General features: G+C 35.3%; 1 protein-coding gene across 10 annotated transcripts in view; it reads left to right on the top strand.

Annotated features, from left to right (window-relative positions):
• The window catches only part of HECTD1 (HECT domain E3 ubiquitin protein ligase 1), a 59,456-nt gene that overhangs the window by 18,656 nt on the left and 20,658 nt on the right, over positions 1–20,142 (top strand). For 4 of the 10 annotated variants that reach the window (XM_059473508.1, XM_059473513.1, XM_059473509.1 and 1 more), the window contains exons 4-25: positions 22–249; positions 2,810–3,091; positions 3,381–3,669; positions 3,984–4,060; positions 4,149–4,247; positions 4,573–4,687; positions 5,233–5,407; positions 6,724–6,862; positions 7,054–7,224; positions 8,385–8,607; positions 8,696–8,737; positions 11,117–11,392; positions 11,494–11,570; positions 12,978–13,112; positions 13,349–13,495; positions 13,797–13,891; positions 14,284–14,389; positions 15,311–15,445; positions 15,531–15,670; positions 16,155–16,478; positions 16,896–17,062; positions 17,239–17,415. In XM_059473508.1, coding sequence (XP_059329491.1) covers positions 22–249; positions 2,810–3,091; positions 3,381–3,669; positions 3,984–4,060; positions 4,149–4,247; positions 4,573–4,687; positions 5,233–5,407; positions 6,724–6,862; positions 7,054–7,224; positions 8,385–8,607; positions 8,696–8,737; positions 11,117–11,392; positions 11,494–11,570; positions 12,978–13,112; positions 13,349–13,495; positions 13,797–13,891; positions 14,284–14,389; positions 15,311–15,445; positions 15,531–15,670; positions 16,155–16,478; positions 16,896–17,062; positions 17,239–17,415 — 3,619 coding nt within the window. The remainder of the gene's footprint in view (positions 1–21; positions 250–2,809; positions 3,092–3,380; positions 3,670–3,983; positions 4,061–4,148; positions 4,248–4,572; positions 4,688–5,232; positions 5,408–6,723; positions 6,863–7,053; positions 7,225–8,384; positions 8,608–8,695; positions 8,738–11,116; positions 11,393–11,493; positions 11,571–12,977; positions 13,113–13,348; positions 13,496–13,796; positions 13,892–14,283; positions 14,390–15,310; positions 15,446–15,530; positions 15,671–16,154; positions 16,479–16,895; positions 17,063–17,238; positions 17,416–20,142) is intronic. The other 6 variants (XM_059473512.1, XM_059473507.1, XM_059473511.1 and 3 more) reach the window with 4 other exon arrangements.

The following is a 20,142-nucleotide window of genomic DNA, read 5'->3' as shown; positions in this document are numbered from 1 at the left end:
TTAAATTTCTTTTTGGCATAGGTGTTAGAATTAATCTGTACCCGCGAGTCAGGAGCTGTGTTTGAAGCTGGAGGGCTGAACTGTGTTCTGACATTCATTCGTGACAGTGGACACCTGGTTCATAAAGATACTTTGCATTCAGCTATGGCTGTAGTATCCAGACTCTGTGGCAAAATGGAGCCTCAGGATTCTTCATTAGAGATCTGTGTGGAATCACTGTCTAGTTTATTAAAACATGAAGACCATCAGGTAATGTAATAGCTTGCTCAATGTGCTGTGAATTTAGCTTTCGGTATGTTTAATAAAGGAATGACTAGGTAACTTTATACAGCTTCCCTAATGGTGTGTTTACATAGGAGTTGTTATATTTGGGTATTATGGGTAGTTTCCTTTATAGTTGTAATCATAAGAGAATAAAAAGCACGCCTTAGTGTTTGGCTCCAAGTGCTGATGTTTGAATATAATCTTATTTAACCTCTGAAAACTGTATTGAAAAATATCTTGTAACTTTTTTTCAATTCATTTGAGACAGTTTCTGAACTAATTATTGTTCTTTGACTGTACCTCAGTCATTATGAAATTGAGCATAAGTAAGAGGCAATAATTAATTTAGTTTGTGTTTCTTTTGCCAAACTAAGAGAAGCAATAAGAACATCCATAGTCAGTGCTGGAAGCCAGCTTAAATGATAGGAGTAGAAATACTGGTCCACTTCGGTATTACAGTTATAACTTATTTCATCTCAAGCTTCTAACTTGAGCTGAAGTAGTCCTTGTAAAAATCTAGAAAATGAATCCCAGAGGAATTATCTTTCTACTGGTAGAATCCTTTTGTGTATGTCATATTATTGCTCTGGAATAGCCATTTAGCCAAATTCTTGCTGTAGCCTGGCCAGGCTTCTTGTCCAGACTCAGAACTGAGTCCCCATTTTACTCTGACCTCTGTCCTCATTCCTTTCTCTACATGCACAGATCCAGCCTCCAGTCTGGCTTATTAAGCGCAGCATATTTGGGAAACTAAATCTCTCTGCCTGTGAGATAATTTTTTAAAATATATTTTTAGATCTTGAAAATTTTCAGGGGGCTGTCATACACTAGACATTTCAGAACAAGCTATGATGTTTTTAGCCATTAAATAATTTTATTAGTACTCTAATCATCTGAGGCAAGCTAAGCTTGAAATTCAGACCATTAAGTCTGTACTATCTTAACTGTTCCCCAATTTATAAGGTGTTAGAGAAAAGCACTTGCTGGGGCTGTTGGAGATCTGAATGAGAGTTCAAATTAACTTAATTGTTCAGCAGTTAAGCTTAGAGATAAGCATGCTTATGATGGGACCCAGATGATAGAAAATATATCTGTACTGGTATCCTTGAGAAATAGGTTACTCATGGAACAAGCCTCAGGATTACAGTGGATATTGGATGTGTATTATGGATTTGTCCAGTAATGTCCCTATTCAAGTTTGTTGCTCCCTACCTTGTCCTTTTACACTGCTGGGTTTGGTCACTTTTTGTGCAGGCTGCCAGTTAGTAACACCACTTGATGGATAAGTTCAGGCCAGATGAATGTAGCCCCAAGAGCAGCTTATCTATAATTTTGGGTTTTTAGACTTTGTGTTACACTTGCAGTTTGGGAGAAGAAATGTAAATACTTTCCAAGTACTCATTTGCTTTGTAAGTACATTCCAAGTACTCTTTTACTAATGCCACTAATGCAGTGTGTTAAATAAGTGATCTTTTTTGTGTATTTCTGGCAGCTGTTAAGATACAGATCTATTGAGTACTTGCAATTTACATTAAGATTGGCAGAGTTGTTTATCTGTGTTGTCAAAGAACTGGAGCAAGATGCCAGAGGACGACAGCAGTGGCCGTTGCACATGAAAGAAAAAATGCAGTGCAAAAAAGTACTGATAATGCAGAATGTTTGGCATGTACAGACCATACCAGAAGTCAAGAAACTTAATGGAGAGTTAAGATTTTTGTCTTCCTGAAGTCTGGCTAATACTCTAATCTTGTTCTGTGTATTGATGAGTAACTGCCTTGAAGTCCTTGGTCTGTGATAGCAGACAGTTGTTTTGAAAATGGACTATGAGTTGACATTTTGGGGAGTAAGAACTGTAGTGATTCAGAGTTGGGTTTGAGAATAGGTATTGTGGGGCTTTTTCTACTATTTCTTGACATCAGTCTGGTTTGCTACTGCACATCTTTAAAGCCAAATGTGCCTGAAGCAAGTTATCTCGATAGGCCGGTGCAAACCTCTTGATCTGAAACACTGAGACACTTCTAGTGTATAGATAGATGTTGAAGGCAAAACCTTCCTTTATTTTTAGTATTGACATGAAAAGATGTTGGGTCCTTTCCTGGGCAGTTGGCCAGCAGTATTTTTTGCTGAATTGTTAAGAGGATCACCAGTAAGCCGTGTTTCCACAGTGTCACTGGAGTTTTTAGTGTGCAGTTGGTTGGTTGGTATTTTTTTCGTTCCTTTAGTAACATTCCTAAATTTGGAAGTTTGTATTTTATTATCACAAAAATTCTTGCATGTCCCTGTGTCAGGTGCACAGTGGATAATCTGCCTTATCCAAGAGCAAAATTTCCTTTTCCCACTTTGTCCTATTTTTAGGCTTGTTCCAATTGAAAACTTTATTGTGCTTAAGAGAAATATGTAGACCTTTAAATATAACTTGAATGATCAAGCTTCATGGTAAAATCAAGTTCCTGTATGTGGTCTGTATTCTTGTGGATATCCTCTTAGCACCTTCTCACCTTAAGTAAAAGATATTTCATTGGTTTTTCTTGCACATCTTTCTTAGGTTTCAGATGGAGCTTTGAGATGCTTTGCTTCATTAGCTGACAGATTCACAAGGCGTGGAGTTGACCCAGCCCCATTAGCTAAACATGGATTAACTGAGGAGTTGTTATCTCGCATGGCAGCTGCTGGTGGGACAGCCTCAGGACCATCTTCAGCTTGCAAACCTGGACGGAGTAGCACTGGAGCACCATCTACAGCTGCAGACTCTAAATTAAGTAATCAGGTGTCAACTATTGTAAGCCTGTTGTCAACCCTGTGTAGAGGCTCTCCAGTAGTAACACATGTAAGAAATCCTTTTATGCTACAGCTTTTTGTTTTCATGGGGCTTTTCCCTTTGTATACTTCAATATATGCAAGATCTATGTTGCTATTTTATAGATAGATATACACATAAATATTTATAGATCATATTTTTTAATAGATATACATATATTTATACATACACACACATGTGTACACATATGTACATGTAAGTTGCTTTTAAAGAGGGGTAAAAAGGAAACATTTCATATGGAAATGAAACCCAATTCTGATAGTATTTTCTAAAGCCCTGTATATTTTTTATTGTTCAGACTTTTAATTATTTCCAGGATCTCCTAAGATCTGAACTTCCAGATTCTATAGAAAGCGCGTTGCAGGGTGACGAGCGATGTGTGCTGGATACCATGCGGTTAGTAGATCTTCTTTTGGTGCTACTGTTCGAAGGCAGAAAAGCCCTGCCAAAATCCAGTGCTGGATCTACAGGCAGAATCCCAGGATTGAGGAGACTTGATAGTTCTGGGGAACGTTCTCATCGGCAACTGATAGATTGCATCCGCAGTAAGGATACTGATGCACTGATAGATGCAATTGACACAGGAGGTAAGCAAAAATACTCCAAAAAAGAAATTATATGCTTGCTTTAGCTTTAATTTTTGTAGTCTGAGTTGTCAGAACAAATGCTGAGGTAGTTAATTGAAAATCATTATATACAAGTTGGCTTACTTTGTTAAATACTCAACAATGTTGTTAGTAATCACACCTATGCCACCTTTTTATTGCAATTCAGAGCATAAATGCTTCTCCAGAATTACTGAGGATGCTTAATTTTTTAAGACCTTCTTTTTATTTAAAGAATACTGTTGAACTTTGTGGTTGTGGGAACTTTAACTATTTCATTTAATTTTATCTTTCAGCTTTTGAAGTAAATTTTATGGATGATGTAGGACAAACTCTTTTAAACTGGGCCTCAGCTTTTGGAACTCAGGAAATGGTAAATTAGATTTATAGACCCTTAAGAAGTTGCATTATTTATGTAAAGGAAGATAAAAAAGACTGGTTTCCTTTTTCTTATCTAACAGGTAGAATTCCTCTGTGAAAGGGGTGCTGATGTTAACAGAGGTCAGAGGTCATCCTCATTACATTATGCAGCATGTTTTGGAAGACCTCAGGTAGCAAAGGTATGATTTAAGCTGACTCTTATAAACCATTACCTGCTAACTTTTCATCTTGCTCTATTCAAAGTGTCTTCAATGCAATATGCTGGACACATGGACTATTAAATATTTATGTGTTCTTTATAGTATTTATCAAAACACAGATTTGTCATTATAGGGCAGTAGGGCAGTAATGAATAAAAGTAGTTTATATTAGCTCTACAGATATAAAAAGCACAGAATACTTACAAACATGAGAACACTGTAGGAGTGATGTATGAAAAGCCCATTTGCTACTTTGGAAGAAGAAATGCAATTTTTTTTCATACATAAAAATATTTATTCTTAGACTCTCTTACGACATGGTGCAAATCCTGATTTGAGAGATGAAGATGGGAAAACTCCTCTGGACAAAGCTCGGGAAAGGGGGCACAGTGAAGTAGTAGCTATTCTTCAGTCTCCAGGTGAGTGCAATATTTAAGTCTGTAACACTTGCTATAGTAGAAATGCTGATATGTGTTAAGTTATGCAATTATGATAATTTTGCTCTATTAAGGTTATTTAAAGAAAATAAATTGTGACTTACCTTCCTTAACCCATAAAGTATGCACAAAAACATTAGTATTTTAAGATGATGTTAAGTGAGGAGAATTACCAAAGAAATAACTGAGCAGGCATGAACAGTGCCTGCTCTTCAGCTGTGGGATCAGGCTAGGCTGGGATTTTGTTGTGGATTCAGAGCTTGTCAGCCTTGGTAGCTTCTCTGGTATCCTTTCTGTGTGGGAACTGCACTTTCCCTGTTCCTGAGAATTCTGGTGCCACAGGTGATACTTGCTATTAAATACTTTTATTCAAGAAGTTATGCACATGTGAATTTTATATTTTTAGGAATGCATGTTCATGTTCAGGTACTTGAATATTAGTAAAGAAAACTCGGATGTTTACATGGTGGTTTTGTTTGGTTTGTTGACTTTTGCAATTGAATGTGTTGGGGAAAAAATTTTTCCAGGGGATTGGATGTGTCCTGTCAACAAAGGGGATGAGAAGAAAAAGAAAGATGCAAACAAGGACGAGGAAGAATGCAATGAACCCAAAGGAGATCCAGAAATGGCACCCATATACTTGAAAAGACTATTGCCTGTGTTTGCACAAACATTTCAACAAACTATGTTGCCTTCAATAAGGTAATATTATCATGAGGGACAGTTTGTTAATATGTGCTTAGAAAAGCCAAAGTAAATCTAAAAGTTCAAGTAATGCTGGTGACAATATGTATTTGAATAGAAGTGATTGTTTGGGAAGTGTTGCAAAAGTGATTTTTACTTAGCACTTTAAGCAAAATTTTTTCCTTTCTGGTGAAGTGATGTGTTGGAAAGAGCCTGGTTAGTCATGGGAGAGCAGAGCATACTCTTGACTGTAGCAGCAGGATGGAAGGATGCTATGTTCATACAGTATGCTGTATACACTGTGCATCAGGATTTGGTTACAGTTGTTTGTAGCCACTGTAACGAAAGCTGTAATTTAGTAGAGGAAAATTAATAAAATCATGTCAAGATGCATTAATTGGAAAATCAGCAAGACTAGAAAAAGCTATTTTAGAAGGTTTTAGGAGCCTTACTTAACAGTGTATTAACTGGACAAGATGCTGCTTCTAATTCTGTTGAATTGCAGAAATGTAATCTAATTTATTACTTAAAAGGGAATACTGTGCATGGCATAATGCTTGTGATAAGTTGCATCTGATCATAACCATTTAGCCTTTTATATTACAATATGACATTTATTCCAATCTCTTATGTTCCCAGTGTTTACAGGTACTTTGAGTGAAAATGCAAGATAAATAGGCCTCTAGTAGAGACAGACTCCACTTGAGCTGATGATAGAAAGCTTAAACTAGGTGATTTTAAATAAAAGAAATAAGAAACTATATTAACAATCTCTGTGTGATTAATTGTTGTTGCAGATTGTGCAAAGTAGTTGGCTCTCTACTTGAAAGTTATATTAATGAATCAGACTTTTGGAACTTGGTCAAATAAATTCATCTTTAACCCTACAGGAGTGATTTCCTTTCATATTAGTTATAGTTCTTAGTGGGGAAAACTGCCTAATCTAATAGCATGTTTAGAGTTAAAAGATAAAGGGATCTCAAAATATGGGAAATACACGAAAGGCTGAATACTCTGAGGGTGACAAAGTGTGCAGAAGTGAATTGCCAGCACTAAAAGTGGGTAAAGACAGGACGTAGAGTAGGTTTACTTAATAAAACGTTGAGGAGAAAAGTGTATGTCAGACTGATAGTGCTATAAAATCAAAAAATACCAGAGGTGCATTATTCTTGAAGATAATCCAGAACTTAGTAAGAGTAATACAAGAACTGAAACAGGTTAAATTTTTTGTGTTTTGAAAACATGCATAAATAGTGTACAAAAGAAGTCTTATCTTGAACCTTTTTGCTTGCTTTATCACTGTAAGAACCTTTTTTTTCTATGATCTTTTACAGGAAAGCAAGTCTTGCACTCATTAGAAAAATGATACATTTTTGTTCTGAGGCTCTCCTGAAAGAGGTTTGTGACTCTGATGCTGGCCACAACCTGCCCACAATACTGGTTGAGATAACAGCTACAGTGCTTGATCAAGAGGTAGGAAGAATGAAGATGTTATCCTTTGTGAAACTAGTACAGAAAAAGGATTTACACTAATTGATTCCAAGTATTTGTTAATAACTAACCCTAAAAACTTTACAGTGTTCATCTGTGACCACATGTGCAGTTCAGTGTGTAAAGTAACAAGATCTCCTTTCTTATTTTCTTTTCATCCCAATGTTTTGCAGGATGATGATGATGGCCATTTGTTAGCCTTGCAAATCATAAGGGATTTAGTGGATAAAGGTGGTGATCTTTTTCTAGACCAACTGGCTAGACTTGGCGTAATAAGTAAAGTGTCAACTTTGGCGGGGCCATCATCTGATGATGAAAATGAAGAGGAGTCCAAACCTGAGAAGGTAAGTGTGTGGAATTGATTTATTTGCTTTATTTGTTACTGTAAAACTGACACTTCTAGTGAAATGTTTATTGTTACAAAAATGGCCAGGGCTAGGGAATTAGGATATTAAATTAATGCTTATTTTACACCACTTGTTTTAATAATTTTCTTCTCTACCTTCATTTTCTGTTAGCATATTATTATCTGCTGAGTTTTCCTATTCATACTTCCCTGTGATTGTTATTTGGTGCTTGATTTTACCTAGTGTTTGGAAAGTGACTGGTAAACAAAATGCCGACTTCCTAAAGTACTTATGTCAGAAGTGTATCTCTGTTGATGTCCATGCATTAAATAGTTTGAGATGTTTTAAATGGTGTTATCAAATATGTTAAAAATATAAAAAAGAAAATAATTTTCTGCTTAATGAAAGCCGGGTGTATTGAAGTTATTTATCAGTTTCCAAGTCTTATTACCAGTCAGATGAACTGAATGGATAACAGACTTTTTCTGTTACCACTTCAATTAAATTTATAGCTAAATCTTAAGTGCGTAGTTCAACTTTTTTACTGTGGGGTTTGGGTTCTCTGGGGTTTCTTGGGGGGGTGCTGGTTTTGTATTTTAGTGGTTAGATATTAAAAGTCATATGGACATGGTCCTAGATAACCAGTCATATGTGGCCCTGCCTGAGCAGGGGTTTGGACTAGATGGCCTCAAGAGATTTCTTCCAACCACAATCATTTTGTGCTTCTTTTCTCACAATTCAAGTTTTGAACAGAGGCGGATATTGCAGGCAGTAGGCCATTGCTATTGTTGAGTAGATAAAGCTGTGTGTGAAAGGAAACTTCTAAGAAGTATCTTATTCTATTAAAGAATACTTTTAAGGATATGTTTTATGTGCAGAAGTAGTATAGTTTCTACACTTTTGGTTTGAGTAAGTCTTCTCTCCTAAAGAGAGAGAATCTCCTCCTTTAAAAATGTCTGTGGTGGTTTTTTATGTTTGTTTGGTTTTTTTTGGGGTTTTTTTTTTTTTTGTTTGTTTTGGGTTTTTGTTTTTTTTGGGGGGGTTTTTTTGGGTTTTTTTTTTTTTTGTTTTTTTGGGGGTTTTTTTTTTTCCTCTTCTTTAAATGGATTGGAGATTTTTTTTGGTTCTTGTTATTGCTTAATACAATGTTATTGCAGGAGGATGAGCCACAGGAGGATGCTAAAGAACTGCAGCAGGGTAAACCATACCACTGGAGAGACTGGTCAATCATTAGGGGAAGGGACTGCCTGTATATCTGGAGTGATGCTGCAGCCCTGGAGCTATCTAATGGTAGTAATGGATGGTTCAGATTTATCTTGGATGGAAAGCTGGCCACAATGTATTCCAGTGGGAGCCCTGAAGGAGGATCTGACAGCTCAGGTAGACTTTTTGTAATTCAAGTCCAGGTTAAGTTTTGAGACTGTTACATTTGTTTATATAATTTGATTTGAGCTATTTTGTTTTGCAGGAATTGGCTTACTAAATAGTAAAGGATGTAAACAGGTGGAAGGTGGTCAGTTAATTGTGATGCATTTTATCAGATAGCATGTGTCCATAACTTGACTTTCTTGGTGAATTGTGTTAAGTAAACATCTTGCCAGCAAAAGCGTATTAACTTTTTGTTTTGATTCTTCTTCACGCATACTTAATTTTTTCACCCCAGTCATTAAAAGCACTTTGTAGTGGCCATCCCAGGAAAAGCAGGTTGAAATGGTGATTTGTTGTTTGCTTCTAGCTAGCAGAATGAATTTGCATGTGTTTGAAGACAAAGTAATGGAAAGTTTCTCATCGAGATTGGGAAACAAATTACAGTGTCTTAATTGTTTGTTGGAGAGAGGATAAGGGAACAGACCTTATGCACTGGCAATGCACAGCTAGTTCTGATTTTCTGTACAGAATACACAACTTGTTCTGGATGCAGAAACAACCCTCCTTTTATTGTTTCATCTTTTTTTTGCAGCAGTTCATGCATTTATGAACCTGCAGGCATAAAATGCTTTGCAATATTATGATGTTTTCAATGAGCCATTGACTGAAATAACAGAACATATTATGATTCAGGATGGAAATGAAGTGCTAATGACTTCATGCATCAAGTTTGGGGCAAGAAGACAAAATGCAATATGTTTCTGATCATAATGCAGCTGGAAACAACTTATAGATTTATTGGGTTTTTTGGTCAGAACATGTGACTTTGCATTCTTTTTAATAAGGTTAATGCCTTTAAAGGTAAATAAGTCCTGTATTGCGATACTTGTTTATCATACAGTACAGCTTTAAGAAAATTAATGAAGACAATTTCTTAAATTCTCATACAATTCTTAAAGTCTCATTTGGCATTCCCTGGATGCTGAATTTTTTGGTTTTCACTTCCCAATGGTCAAGGCAAGGGGATGAGACTATTTCTGTATAAGATGAGTGGAATGGTGACAGCTCAGATGAATTTGGAGTGAAGAGAACTTAGAGGAAGTCAGTTTGAGCATTTAAGATGTTACTTCAAATCAGTCTTTCAAAACAGATTGCATAAATCCAAAGTTTTTTAACGAGATACCTAGTCTGAATATAATGAGGGAAAGGAGCTAAATGTAGGATTAAATGAGGCTTCTTAAAATATGTACTCAAATAGACATCTACTAAGATTGCTGATGTTGCAGTGTAATTTGCCTGAACTTTAACCATGAGCTCTAAGCATGTGCAGCAGCCTTTTTTACTTAAAAAATTAATACTTGTTAACTAAAATGACTACAGTACAGTATAGGCTAGAATGGTATCAAGTCCTGAACTGTACTATATGTTCTGCTGTCCTAAATCATTAATGATCAATCTTGTGGTATACTTTTTAGTAACTTCACAACTGGCAAAAGTATAGAGGGTTGAGTAGTGACATCTGTTAGTGTGTATTGCATGATGACAGTTGGGGTGGATGGTCAAATATATATACTGTGAACATTTTGGAAGGTCTGTACTCACCCCTCTCCACATTAACTCTGTACTTGTTTTGTTTGAATTTGTAGAAAAAAAAATTCAATGCAAAAATTGAAATTTAATGGTAATTCTGAAGCTTTTAGTAAGTCTCAAAATTTTGTCCAAGGGAACCTGAATTTATTCCCAACCACGCAGAAATACAGTACTTTCAGTGCAATGTGCTATATAAATGTATTAAAATGTAATTATGGAAATCTGAAAACAATTAACAGAATTTTCATCTTGCGTATCATATCTCAAATATTTCTATAAGCCTTTTCTGTATATGCTATGAAATTTAAACAGTAAGGAATGTTGTGCCTCGAGGGCATATTTATTTTTGCATAATTTTGTGTTATAACAAAAGGGCATATTAAAAAAGCCTAGAGCTTGTCATTGCAGCAAAAGGCAAACAGAAATAATCTTTAATGAGGTGCTTCCGTTTTTACTTTAAATGGAAATTTTGAAGTTATGTACTTAGCATTTAAATGATTAAAATACAAATATATAATTTAATGAAAATTTTCATTAATGATATTATGATATTTTAAAAATTTCTTATTTCTGAAAACCCACTTTTGAGAATAGTTTGTGCTCACCATTCTGAGACCCATATTTCAAGGACTAAAAATTTATTCTGAATTTCTTTGATCTTCCTATTATAATTGTAACAATGAATTAATACATCTCAATTGCATCTCTCAGAAAGAGTTGCATTGTTGCATTGCAGCTTTGATGTGATCGTAGAATAAATCACTGTTGAAGTACAGAAACATACTACACAGAAATTTAGGACACTTTAAGACCCTTAATTTCAAAGTTAATTTTGCATTGAATGTACTCAGTTGTTTTACTCTTGAAAAAAAATCTGCATAATGATGGGAGCAATTGTTGGAAAAAACCAAATTTGTTTCTTTTTAAATAGAAAGTAGGAGTGAGTTCCTTGAGAAGTTGCAGAGGGCTCGAAGCCAAGTAAAACCATCTACCACAAGCCAGCCAATTTTATCAACACCAGGGCCAACTAAACTTACTGTAGGAAACTGGTCACTGACCTGTTTAAAAGAAGGAGAAATTGCTATTCACAATTCTGATGGTCAGCAAGCTACAATACTGAAAGAAGACCTGCCAGGCTTTGTGTTTGAATCCAACAGAGGAACAAAACATTCGTTTACAGCTGAAACTTCCTTGGGTAAGTATGTAGGTATGTGTTATGTGCAGGTAGGAACAAGTGTATGTGAGAGTTTTATTTGTTGCTTTTCATAGCTATAAGAAAATGCAACTTTTCTAAAATATATGTTGCAGGGTCAGAATTTGTGACTGGCTGGACAGGTAAAAGAGGAAGAAAACTGAAATCTAAACTGGAGAAGACAAAACAAAAGGTTGGTGATCTGTAAATTTTATATTTAGAATTTAATTGAGCTTGTTTTATATTATAATATTCTTAGTGAGGTTTAGTTTCCTCTTAGAAGATTAAAATCTCTGATTTCAATGAGATACAATTTTATGTGAGACTTGAAGGGGAAAACATCAACAAGAACAAAACACTTCTTTGGGTGATTTTATCCAAAAGTCTTGGTAAACTATGTGCTCCTTTAGAGGAAAATGAATTTTTAAAAAATGTAGGAAAATCCAGGCTTCCTGACTTGCATTAATTCTTTAGGTTTTGTGGTTTGCTTTTTATGTCCTTATGCTACAAGAAAAGATGTTAAAATCGATAATACGGTTGTGCCAGTGGCATATAATACTTCTCTTCATCTAGGTACTAATTTTAGACTGGATTCAGTGACAGGCTGCTGGAAGTAACAGTCTACATTGTTAAAGTCTACATTGTTAAGAGTTTGGTAGTGAAGCAAAATGAGTAAACGCCCTCATTTTAGTTATCTTTGAAATTCTTCTTTCCTCTCAAAATGAAGGGGGAAAAGGAGGAACTAAGAAATCAAGTATTAAGCTCTTTACAAAAAAACCACAAAATAACAGTGCATTTTGTGATCTGCTTATGCCAAGGGCTCAGGCTGATCTTTAGTCTTTATCTGTCTTACAGTGCAGCCAATATATCCTGTGCCTTATATCTGCAGCATTTTAGGACATATATCTTAGGAAATGTGGCACTAAATTGAAAGCTGAAGTACTGTGTGTGAATGATAATATGTGGGATGATAAAAGAAAGACAGTGCTCTCTTATGCCTGAAATTGTACTGTGCAGTTCTAAAGCTTATGTAATGTATTATTGTAGTACATAGAATGGTAATAAAAAGGAAAGATCTTGGGGGAAATTTCTTACAAAAGAAAGATGTTGTTTAATCAGAACTTACTTAATCTGTATCTTGTGTGAGCCAGACTTTGTAGAAAGAGTAATTCTTACTAAAAGAGGTTGTATAGGGACTTAGTGTGAATTGGTTTAAGGAATGTTGATAGAGCATTCAGAAACTGTATTAAAGGTGCTTACGTGTACATTTGAAAATATTACCTGAGCCATGATGCAGTTCTAAAAGAAAGATTGACAGACTGAGAATCATACCTTTTCATACTACCCTTTATGCTGTAATCTAATACATGATGGTAAGTTCCATTTCTGTCAATAAGATTTTGTGTATTTCCATTTATTTCTCCTGTACCTTTTTCTTTTCACAACCTTAGCATTTTGTGATGCACATGGGTTTTTATGCTTCCCTATTTGTCTGCCTGTTGGGACATAAAAATAATGACCAAGGTTGTGGTATCTGGGAGTGTAGTAATGATCTCATGACAGTAAGGTCTGACTTCTGATTATCAAAATCCATTTGTAGGTGCGCACTATGGCAAGAGATTTGTATGATGATCATTTTAAAGCTGTTGAAAGTATGCCTCGAGGAGTAGTTGTAACACTGAGGAACATAGCAACACAGTTAGAGTCTGCATGGGAACTTCATGCAAACAGGCAGGTAAGTGTATCTCCTTTATTTTTAATGGGTGACATCAGTGGAAATCAGATGATGTTCAGACTCGTCTGTCATGATGTGATGCAGAGTCATGAAGCAGAGGTAGCATGTCTGAGATGTGGGGAGTTTTAATGCATGTATTAGCTAGTTAGGTACTTTCCTGGGTAAGGAATGATTTTTCAACTGAAGCTAGTGGACAGATTACTTTGTTTCATTATAATGATCTTTTTGTCTTTCAGTGCATTGAGGGAGAAAATACATGGAGAGATTTAATGAAGACTGCTCTGGAAAACTTAATTGTACTGTTGAAGGATGAGAATACTATTTCTCCATATGAAATGTGCAGTAGTGGCTTAGTTCAATCGCTGCTGACAGTTTTAAACAACGTAAGTTTATAGACATAAGTGTTTAAAGGAAAACTTCCTAACAAAATGAAGTTAAGATGTGCACAATGTAAAAGATCTGTTATAAATTTGTCTTTTTCTGGTCTTGGTGAAAATTTGGCAGACTTGCTCCAGTTACTGGTCTACCTATTGAAAATAAGATATTAGAGTAGATGACTAGTTTGAGTGAAAATAAATCAGCTCTGTTCAGGTCTAATGGCTGATGATTAGCTTTGGGATTGGGATTTCAGTGAGACTACATAGATGTCTTTGCCTGTCTGTAACTTGGTTTTTTTCCTCCTAGAATGTTGATTTGGATGTGAAACAAGACTGTAGTCAACTGGTAGAGAGGATAAATGTTTTCAAAACAGCATTCAGTGAAAATGAGGATGATGAAAGGTAAAAATAATACCAAACCAGGAAAATCCTCTTTGAAATTTTGAAGCAGTATGGTATGTTTAAAATAATTTAAAGAAAAAGTATCTGTTCTTTCCATTTCAATGGAATAGAAAATTGATCTTGAAAGACAGCATCTAATATTGAAGTAGCAATTGAAAGTTTTTATCTCTAAGAGTTAACGTATAGAACATCTATTGACAAAATAAAGGTGACTTGTTCATCGCTGTGCAGATTAGTATCTTTCTTACTGTGCTGTAACCATGTGACTAGAACAGATACCATCAGTATAAATAGCATGCTGAGATAGTTTCCTCAGGTGGATCCTGTTTTCTGAGATACTGTAACATTTTTTCTTTGTTTTGTGGTAACACAGTACCTGTTCTCTTCCACAGTCGTCCAGCAGTTGCATTAATTCGGAAATTGATAGCAGTGTTAGAATCCATTGAACGGCTACCTCTCCACTTGTATGATACACCAGGATCTACATACAATCTTCAGGTAAATGCACAGTGATAACAGCATATCACACTCAGTGGTGCTCAGCTGAAGGTTATGTGTTGCACACCTTGTCTGCAAGAATCACATTCTTGTAGAAGTGGGTAGAATTAGGTAAACACCAAGCAAATTTTGGCATCTGTTTCCTCTAGTGCTGAAATGCATGGCTGTTCCTCTACTGTCATTTAAACACTGTGAGGTAAATTTTGATTGAAGAGATAATGTGTTCTTTGTTTTGTCTTCAAGTATTGTCTTTATAAAGGAACATGCCCTCTAGTTAAAGGGCATGTTACTGAGATTACGAGACAATTATTAGTAAGAACGGGGATAGGCTTTAGAGGGTCATGTCTATGGCTCTGTGTTCAGTTGGTAATGCAAGATGCCTCCAGGCTCAGCAGCTTGTTCTACAGGAAACTTGGCAGTTTGGCTAAAAATATTACTTTTTTTTTCCCAGTTTGTGTGGAGTCTTATTTTTTTCTGTTTGAAAGCACAGTTCAGAGTTTTGCAACATGGGTAGGGAAGTATAAATATTTCTGGTTTGATATTAAATGTCTAGGAAATAGTTGAAAAAAGTTGCGAAACCACTCTTGCTGTTCAGTATTTTTGAAAATAGTTTTCAGTTTCTATATTATTGTATTTGCTAGTCAACAAATAAAAGCTATGAAGACATAGGAAAAGTGAGAAAATGTTACTTGAGTGTGTAATTGACTTGCACATTGTCATAGTAAAGAATTGTTTGGATAATTGAAGAGAGGTAGTACTAGGAGATGACTTTTTAAAGCATTTCATTAGAATATAGTGCTGAAGTAAAAGCAACAATGATACATGATAGGCCATTAAACAGTTGTAGTGAGGTACACTGTTTTTATTAAAATCCCAAACCTAAACAGGAAAGCCTAGATGAATGTTTAGCTGTTCTTTCAGATCCTGACAAGGCGCTTGAGGTTTCGTTTGGAACGTGCCTCGGGGGAGACGTCTTTGATAGATCGAACTGGTAGAATGCTCAAGATGGAGCCACTGGCAACTGTTGAATCTCTAGAACAGTATCTGCTGAAAATGGTGAGCTGCGTAGCACACACAGAGTTCACAGGGAATACTTATATTCTGCTTCTTTAATATTTGACTTTTTTTCTTTCATATGTAGGTAGCAAAGCAGTGGTACGACTTTGATAGGGCTTCATTTGTTTTTGTACGAAAACTACGAGAAGGTCAGACATTTGTGTTCAGGCATCAACATGATTTTGATGAAAATGGAATTATTTACTGGATTGGAACAAATGCAAAGTGAGTTTTTCAAAGCTAGATGTTTTAAAGCCAGACACAAGAAACTCTAATCCATGAGGCAGGGTGGGGACAAGGAATTCATAATGAAATGAAATCTGTTATTTCTTAGAAGTGGAAGATATATTTTAATCAATAGAATTAAATTTCTTTTGGATCTGCTTAAATAATAGAAAACTATTAATCACTTGTGTTCAGAATTTGTTTTATGCTTCTGTAAGAAGATGGAGTGGGGAAGTTTGGGTCTTTGTTTTTGGTTGCCATGGTTCTATTTGATTTTGTTGGTTTGGTTTTTTTTTTTCCTTTGCTACAGTGTTTTAAAAAACACAAAGTGATGTTTGAAACAAATCTAAAATTATATTGATAATTTTGGTGTGAGAAACTCAGCTGTTATATGCAATTTACAGTAAATGTCAAATATCGCTCAAACTAGGTTTTTTTTAATTTAAGTAATAATTGAACAATATATTTCTCTTTTTAAATACAGAACTGCATATGAATGGGTAAATCCAGCTGCCTATGGATTAGTAGTGGTTACATCCTCAGAAGGAAGAAATCTGCCTTATGGTCGTTTAGAAGACATCCTGAGCCGTGACAGTTCAGCTCTCAATTGTCACACAAATGATGATAAGAATGCCTGGTTTGCCATAGACCTTGGCCTTTGGGTCATTCCATCAGCCTACACATTACGCCATGCTCGAGGTTACGGACGATCTGCTCTCAGAAATTGGGTTTTCCAGGTATCTAAGGATGGACAGAACTGGACTACTTTGTATACTCATGTTGATGACTGTAGTCTCAATGAACCAGGGTATGTCAGTGTATTTTATTACTTTTCATAAGACTGAATGCTGTTAAAAATGTACTTGACTGTAGACTAATTTAGTGTGTACTGTGTTTGTAATAATGTATCTATCTAAAGAAGTGGTAAGTGATACATATTATCAAGGATGGGCTGGAGATTAAGTGATTCACAGGTTTTCTGTGTGGTTCACATAATGATGTTTGTGCTTTTTCATCACTGTAAATTTTGCATTTTGTTTTTTAACAAAATCATAATGCCTACACTCATCTGAAGTTTGCCCTGGTGTTAATAGGTTTATATATCTTGTAGTGTGCATACTTGATCTGTGTTAGGGTTTTGTTTGCTTGGGTATTAAGGTTTTTTGGTTTTGCTTTTTTCTTTATTCCTGTTACTTACCAACACCCCTTTCTAATAAACTTAAAGGTCTACAGCAACATGGCCTTTAGATCCTCCAAAAGATGAGAAACAAGGTTGGAGACATGTTAGAATAAAACAGATGGGAAAGAATGCCAGTGGGCAAACACACTATCTCTCCCTGTCGGGATTTGAACTTTATGGCACTGTGAATGGAGTATGTGAAGATCAGCTGGGTAAGAAAAAGAAATATATCTCCTACTTGCTCTTTTAAAATGCTAATGAGCATACCATATAAAAAAAGCAGTGTGAAAAAGGAAGTTAACTTTTGCAGTTGAACTTGCTTAGAAATAAGCTCAAAATTATTCCCTGTCCAATACTTCCAAGTGTTTTCAATTTACATGTCTTGTAGGAAAAGCTGCCAAAGAAGCTGAAGCAAATCTGAGAAGGCAGCGACGTCTGGTCCGTTCTCAGGTGTTAAAATACATGGTTCCAGGAGCTCGTGTAATCAGAGGAATTGATTGGAAATGGAGAGATCAGGATGGAAGCCCACAGGGGGAAGGCACTGTTACAGGAGAACTGCATAATGGTGAGCATGAATTGCTTGAATTTATGTTGTTGAATCACATCTGTCGCATGATTACATCATGCAGAATGGGTAGCATTAAAGTACTTCCTTTGTAATGCCTTGATAAAGTTGATAAAAGTTCAAATACTTTGGAGGGAAGAAGCTTAAAATACTACAGCTGTTGGGGTCCATTTGTGAAATTCCATTTAAGTGCATGAAAAAAATTTTTGCTGTAAATGAAACTTTTATACAGTTTTGTTTAATAAAATATTAAACTGTTATTCAAATATAAAACTGTTATTTAGACATCTATTACAAACTATATGAAGGTGAGTGATGCAAAGTGATAAGCTTTGGGCCTGCAAAATCTATAATTACCTTCTTCATTTCTTCTAGCTGAGCATTTGCAATATTTTTCTTGACTTTTGTTATATCCTGTACCTTTCCTACCTTGCAAGCTTCTTTGGGATCAAGTTTTTGTTTTTGAGTTAAAGCATGAAAATTTATTAACTTAAGGAGCAAAATAAAAACCTGCAACAGCCAGGGAAGTCAGTACTGAGAAAGTTATTCAGGAGGCTCCAGGAGAGGTGGTGATCTTGTCAGCTGAACATGCTTTCCACCATTTCCCTGCTCTTCCCTCTATTTTGAGGTATATAAGGCTTGTCTTATTTCTGAAGCACCTTCAGCTACTTTTAGGTTAATTTTTAGCTAGACTTGAGAGTTTCTTCTAGTTAGTTGAGTTGTCAGCTCTCAAACATGGAAAAATATCCCAAGTACAAATCCTTAAAATTATTTGAAACTGAACTTTATTTAAGCTGTTCAGTACAGCTTGTGGGGAAGTTTTCCATCATCCATATATTTTTCTTATCAGATGCAACAGTACCCTTAGCTACATGATAACTTTGAAGACTTTAGGTATTATTGGGAAGTAGTATTCTACCAAAGCAGTGATTTTATTACTGTGTTCCAGTAAAACTTCCCCATTTAACCATAGGTAAAATTGAGGTTCGTTTATCAAATGGTGATGCCAAACTCATCTCATTCCTGTGACAGCTTTTTTTCATGTAGAATTTTGAAAATAGGGTCTAATTTACTTTCTTGGTTGTTGTTCACAAGTATAGACAAATGTTGCTTTATGGCTGTAATGGTGGAGCAGTACAACTTTGAGTACATAATATGTACTGAAAACTTGTTCAGATTTAAAACTGCTTGTAATTAATATTTTAGGGAAAGAAACTATACAGAACAGAACCAGTTATTTAGTAATGCTTTGAAAAAAATACCTAGTTCAGATATTCACAAAGGGGAAAAATTATACTGTTGAGCTCCAGTATTGAGCTTTTTGTGTTTGATAAAAAAGGCAAATCATGGAAGAAAAAAAATTCAGATTAGCTTCACAAGTTTACCCTTCAAAGGTTTAGTGGCATGAAGCTACTCAACTATAGCTTGTGAAGAAGGAATAAAATCATACAAGAATAACGTGATCTAAACCTGCTCATTTGGGGATGAGATGTCTACTTACCATATCTGAAAACTTTATCCTTTTTTAGCTACTTTTCCTCCAGAGTGATATTTGTAAATAGCAAATTGCCTGTGATCATCTGTTTCAGTCTAGGACTGGTGATTTTTGAATAGTTAAAAGCTGAAGGTGTACGTGACAGTAATAAAAATAATATTTTACTTGATATTAGCTCTTTCCTGTTTTAATAAAGAAAAATATGTGTTTATCTGGACCTGATATTTGTTTTGACTTTGTCTGAGATTGGAGAAGATAACTAAGCTTTAGAAGTTTCATTTTTGGATGAAATGGGTTTCAAATAAAGTAGTTACACCAATATGTGCTGCAGTTAAGATACAGTGAGAAATATTAGAAGGAATTTTATAGGTGACTCATAGATTGTGGTACATATTTAGACAAGTAAAAATTAAAACTTTTTGTCCCCATTTTTGTCCTAGTTAGCTAAATTTTGTATGTTACCCTCATTATTGCAGATTTATTATAGTTAGCTGTGAAAAAATTTTGCTACTCAAAATAATAATTTAATAAAGGAACTTAAGAGTAGCATCTCTTTGGAGTGTTGTTCTCGTCCCAGGATAGTTTTTTTTTGTGAAACATATTCTCTTTGCAACCCTTGCAAAGAGTTTATGTAGCCCTTACCTGATTGTCATAAGATTTTTTTATGATTACGGAATGTTTGAGTATTTGGAACATACTGTGAACTAAAAAGCTGGGTATCTATAAATTAGTTCTTTCAATCTAAGAATAAGAAATCTCAAACTAAGCAGTTTCATGACATGTCATCTGTTGGGTAAATATGCTTATCCACAAGCATCCAACAAAGAAAAATATTATTGAATGTCCATGTAATAATTATAGCTTCTTGACAGATGCTAGTAAAGTTATGATACGTTTTAATGTACATTTTTGTTACTAGAGATTCCAATTTTGATAGATATGAATAAAATTTTGAGAGATTCTAGTACATCAGGTCCCTTCCTGAAGGAAACTTTATTTTTGGCTGGATTCTGTGGCCCTGAAGATTAAGGTGGCAAGAATGAGCAGCCTCTAAATTGACGACATTACAAAATCCTAAATTGTTTAGATTTAAGCACTTCCTTTTTAATTGGCGTTAAGGGTTACTTAGTGGTTTCATTGATTCAGACATACAGCCCTTATGAGAAGCTGATCCCACATTGTGGAGCTGCTGTCTGACACGCCTCCTGTCTGCTTTCTGCTGGATCTCACAA

The sequence above is a fragment of the Ammospiza nelsoni genome, chromosome 6, assembly GCF_027579445.1.
Source record: "Ammospiza nelsoni isolate bAmmNel1 chromosome 6, bAmmNel1.pri, whole genome shotgun sequence".
NCBI lineage: Eukaryota > Metazoa > Chordata > Aves > Passeriformes > Passerellidae > Ammospiza > Ammospiza nelsoni.
Note: the sequence above shows the minus strand (reverse complement) of the source record. Positions and strands in the feature narration are given on the sequence as shown.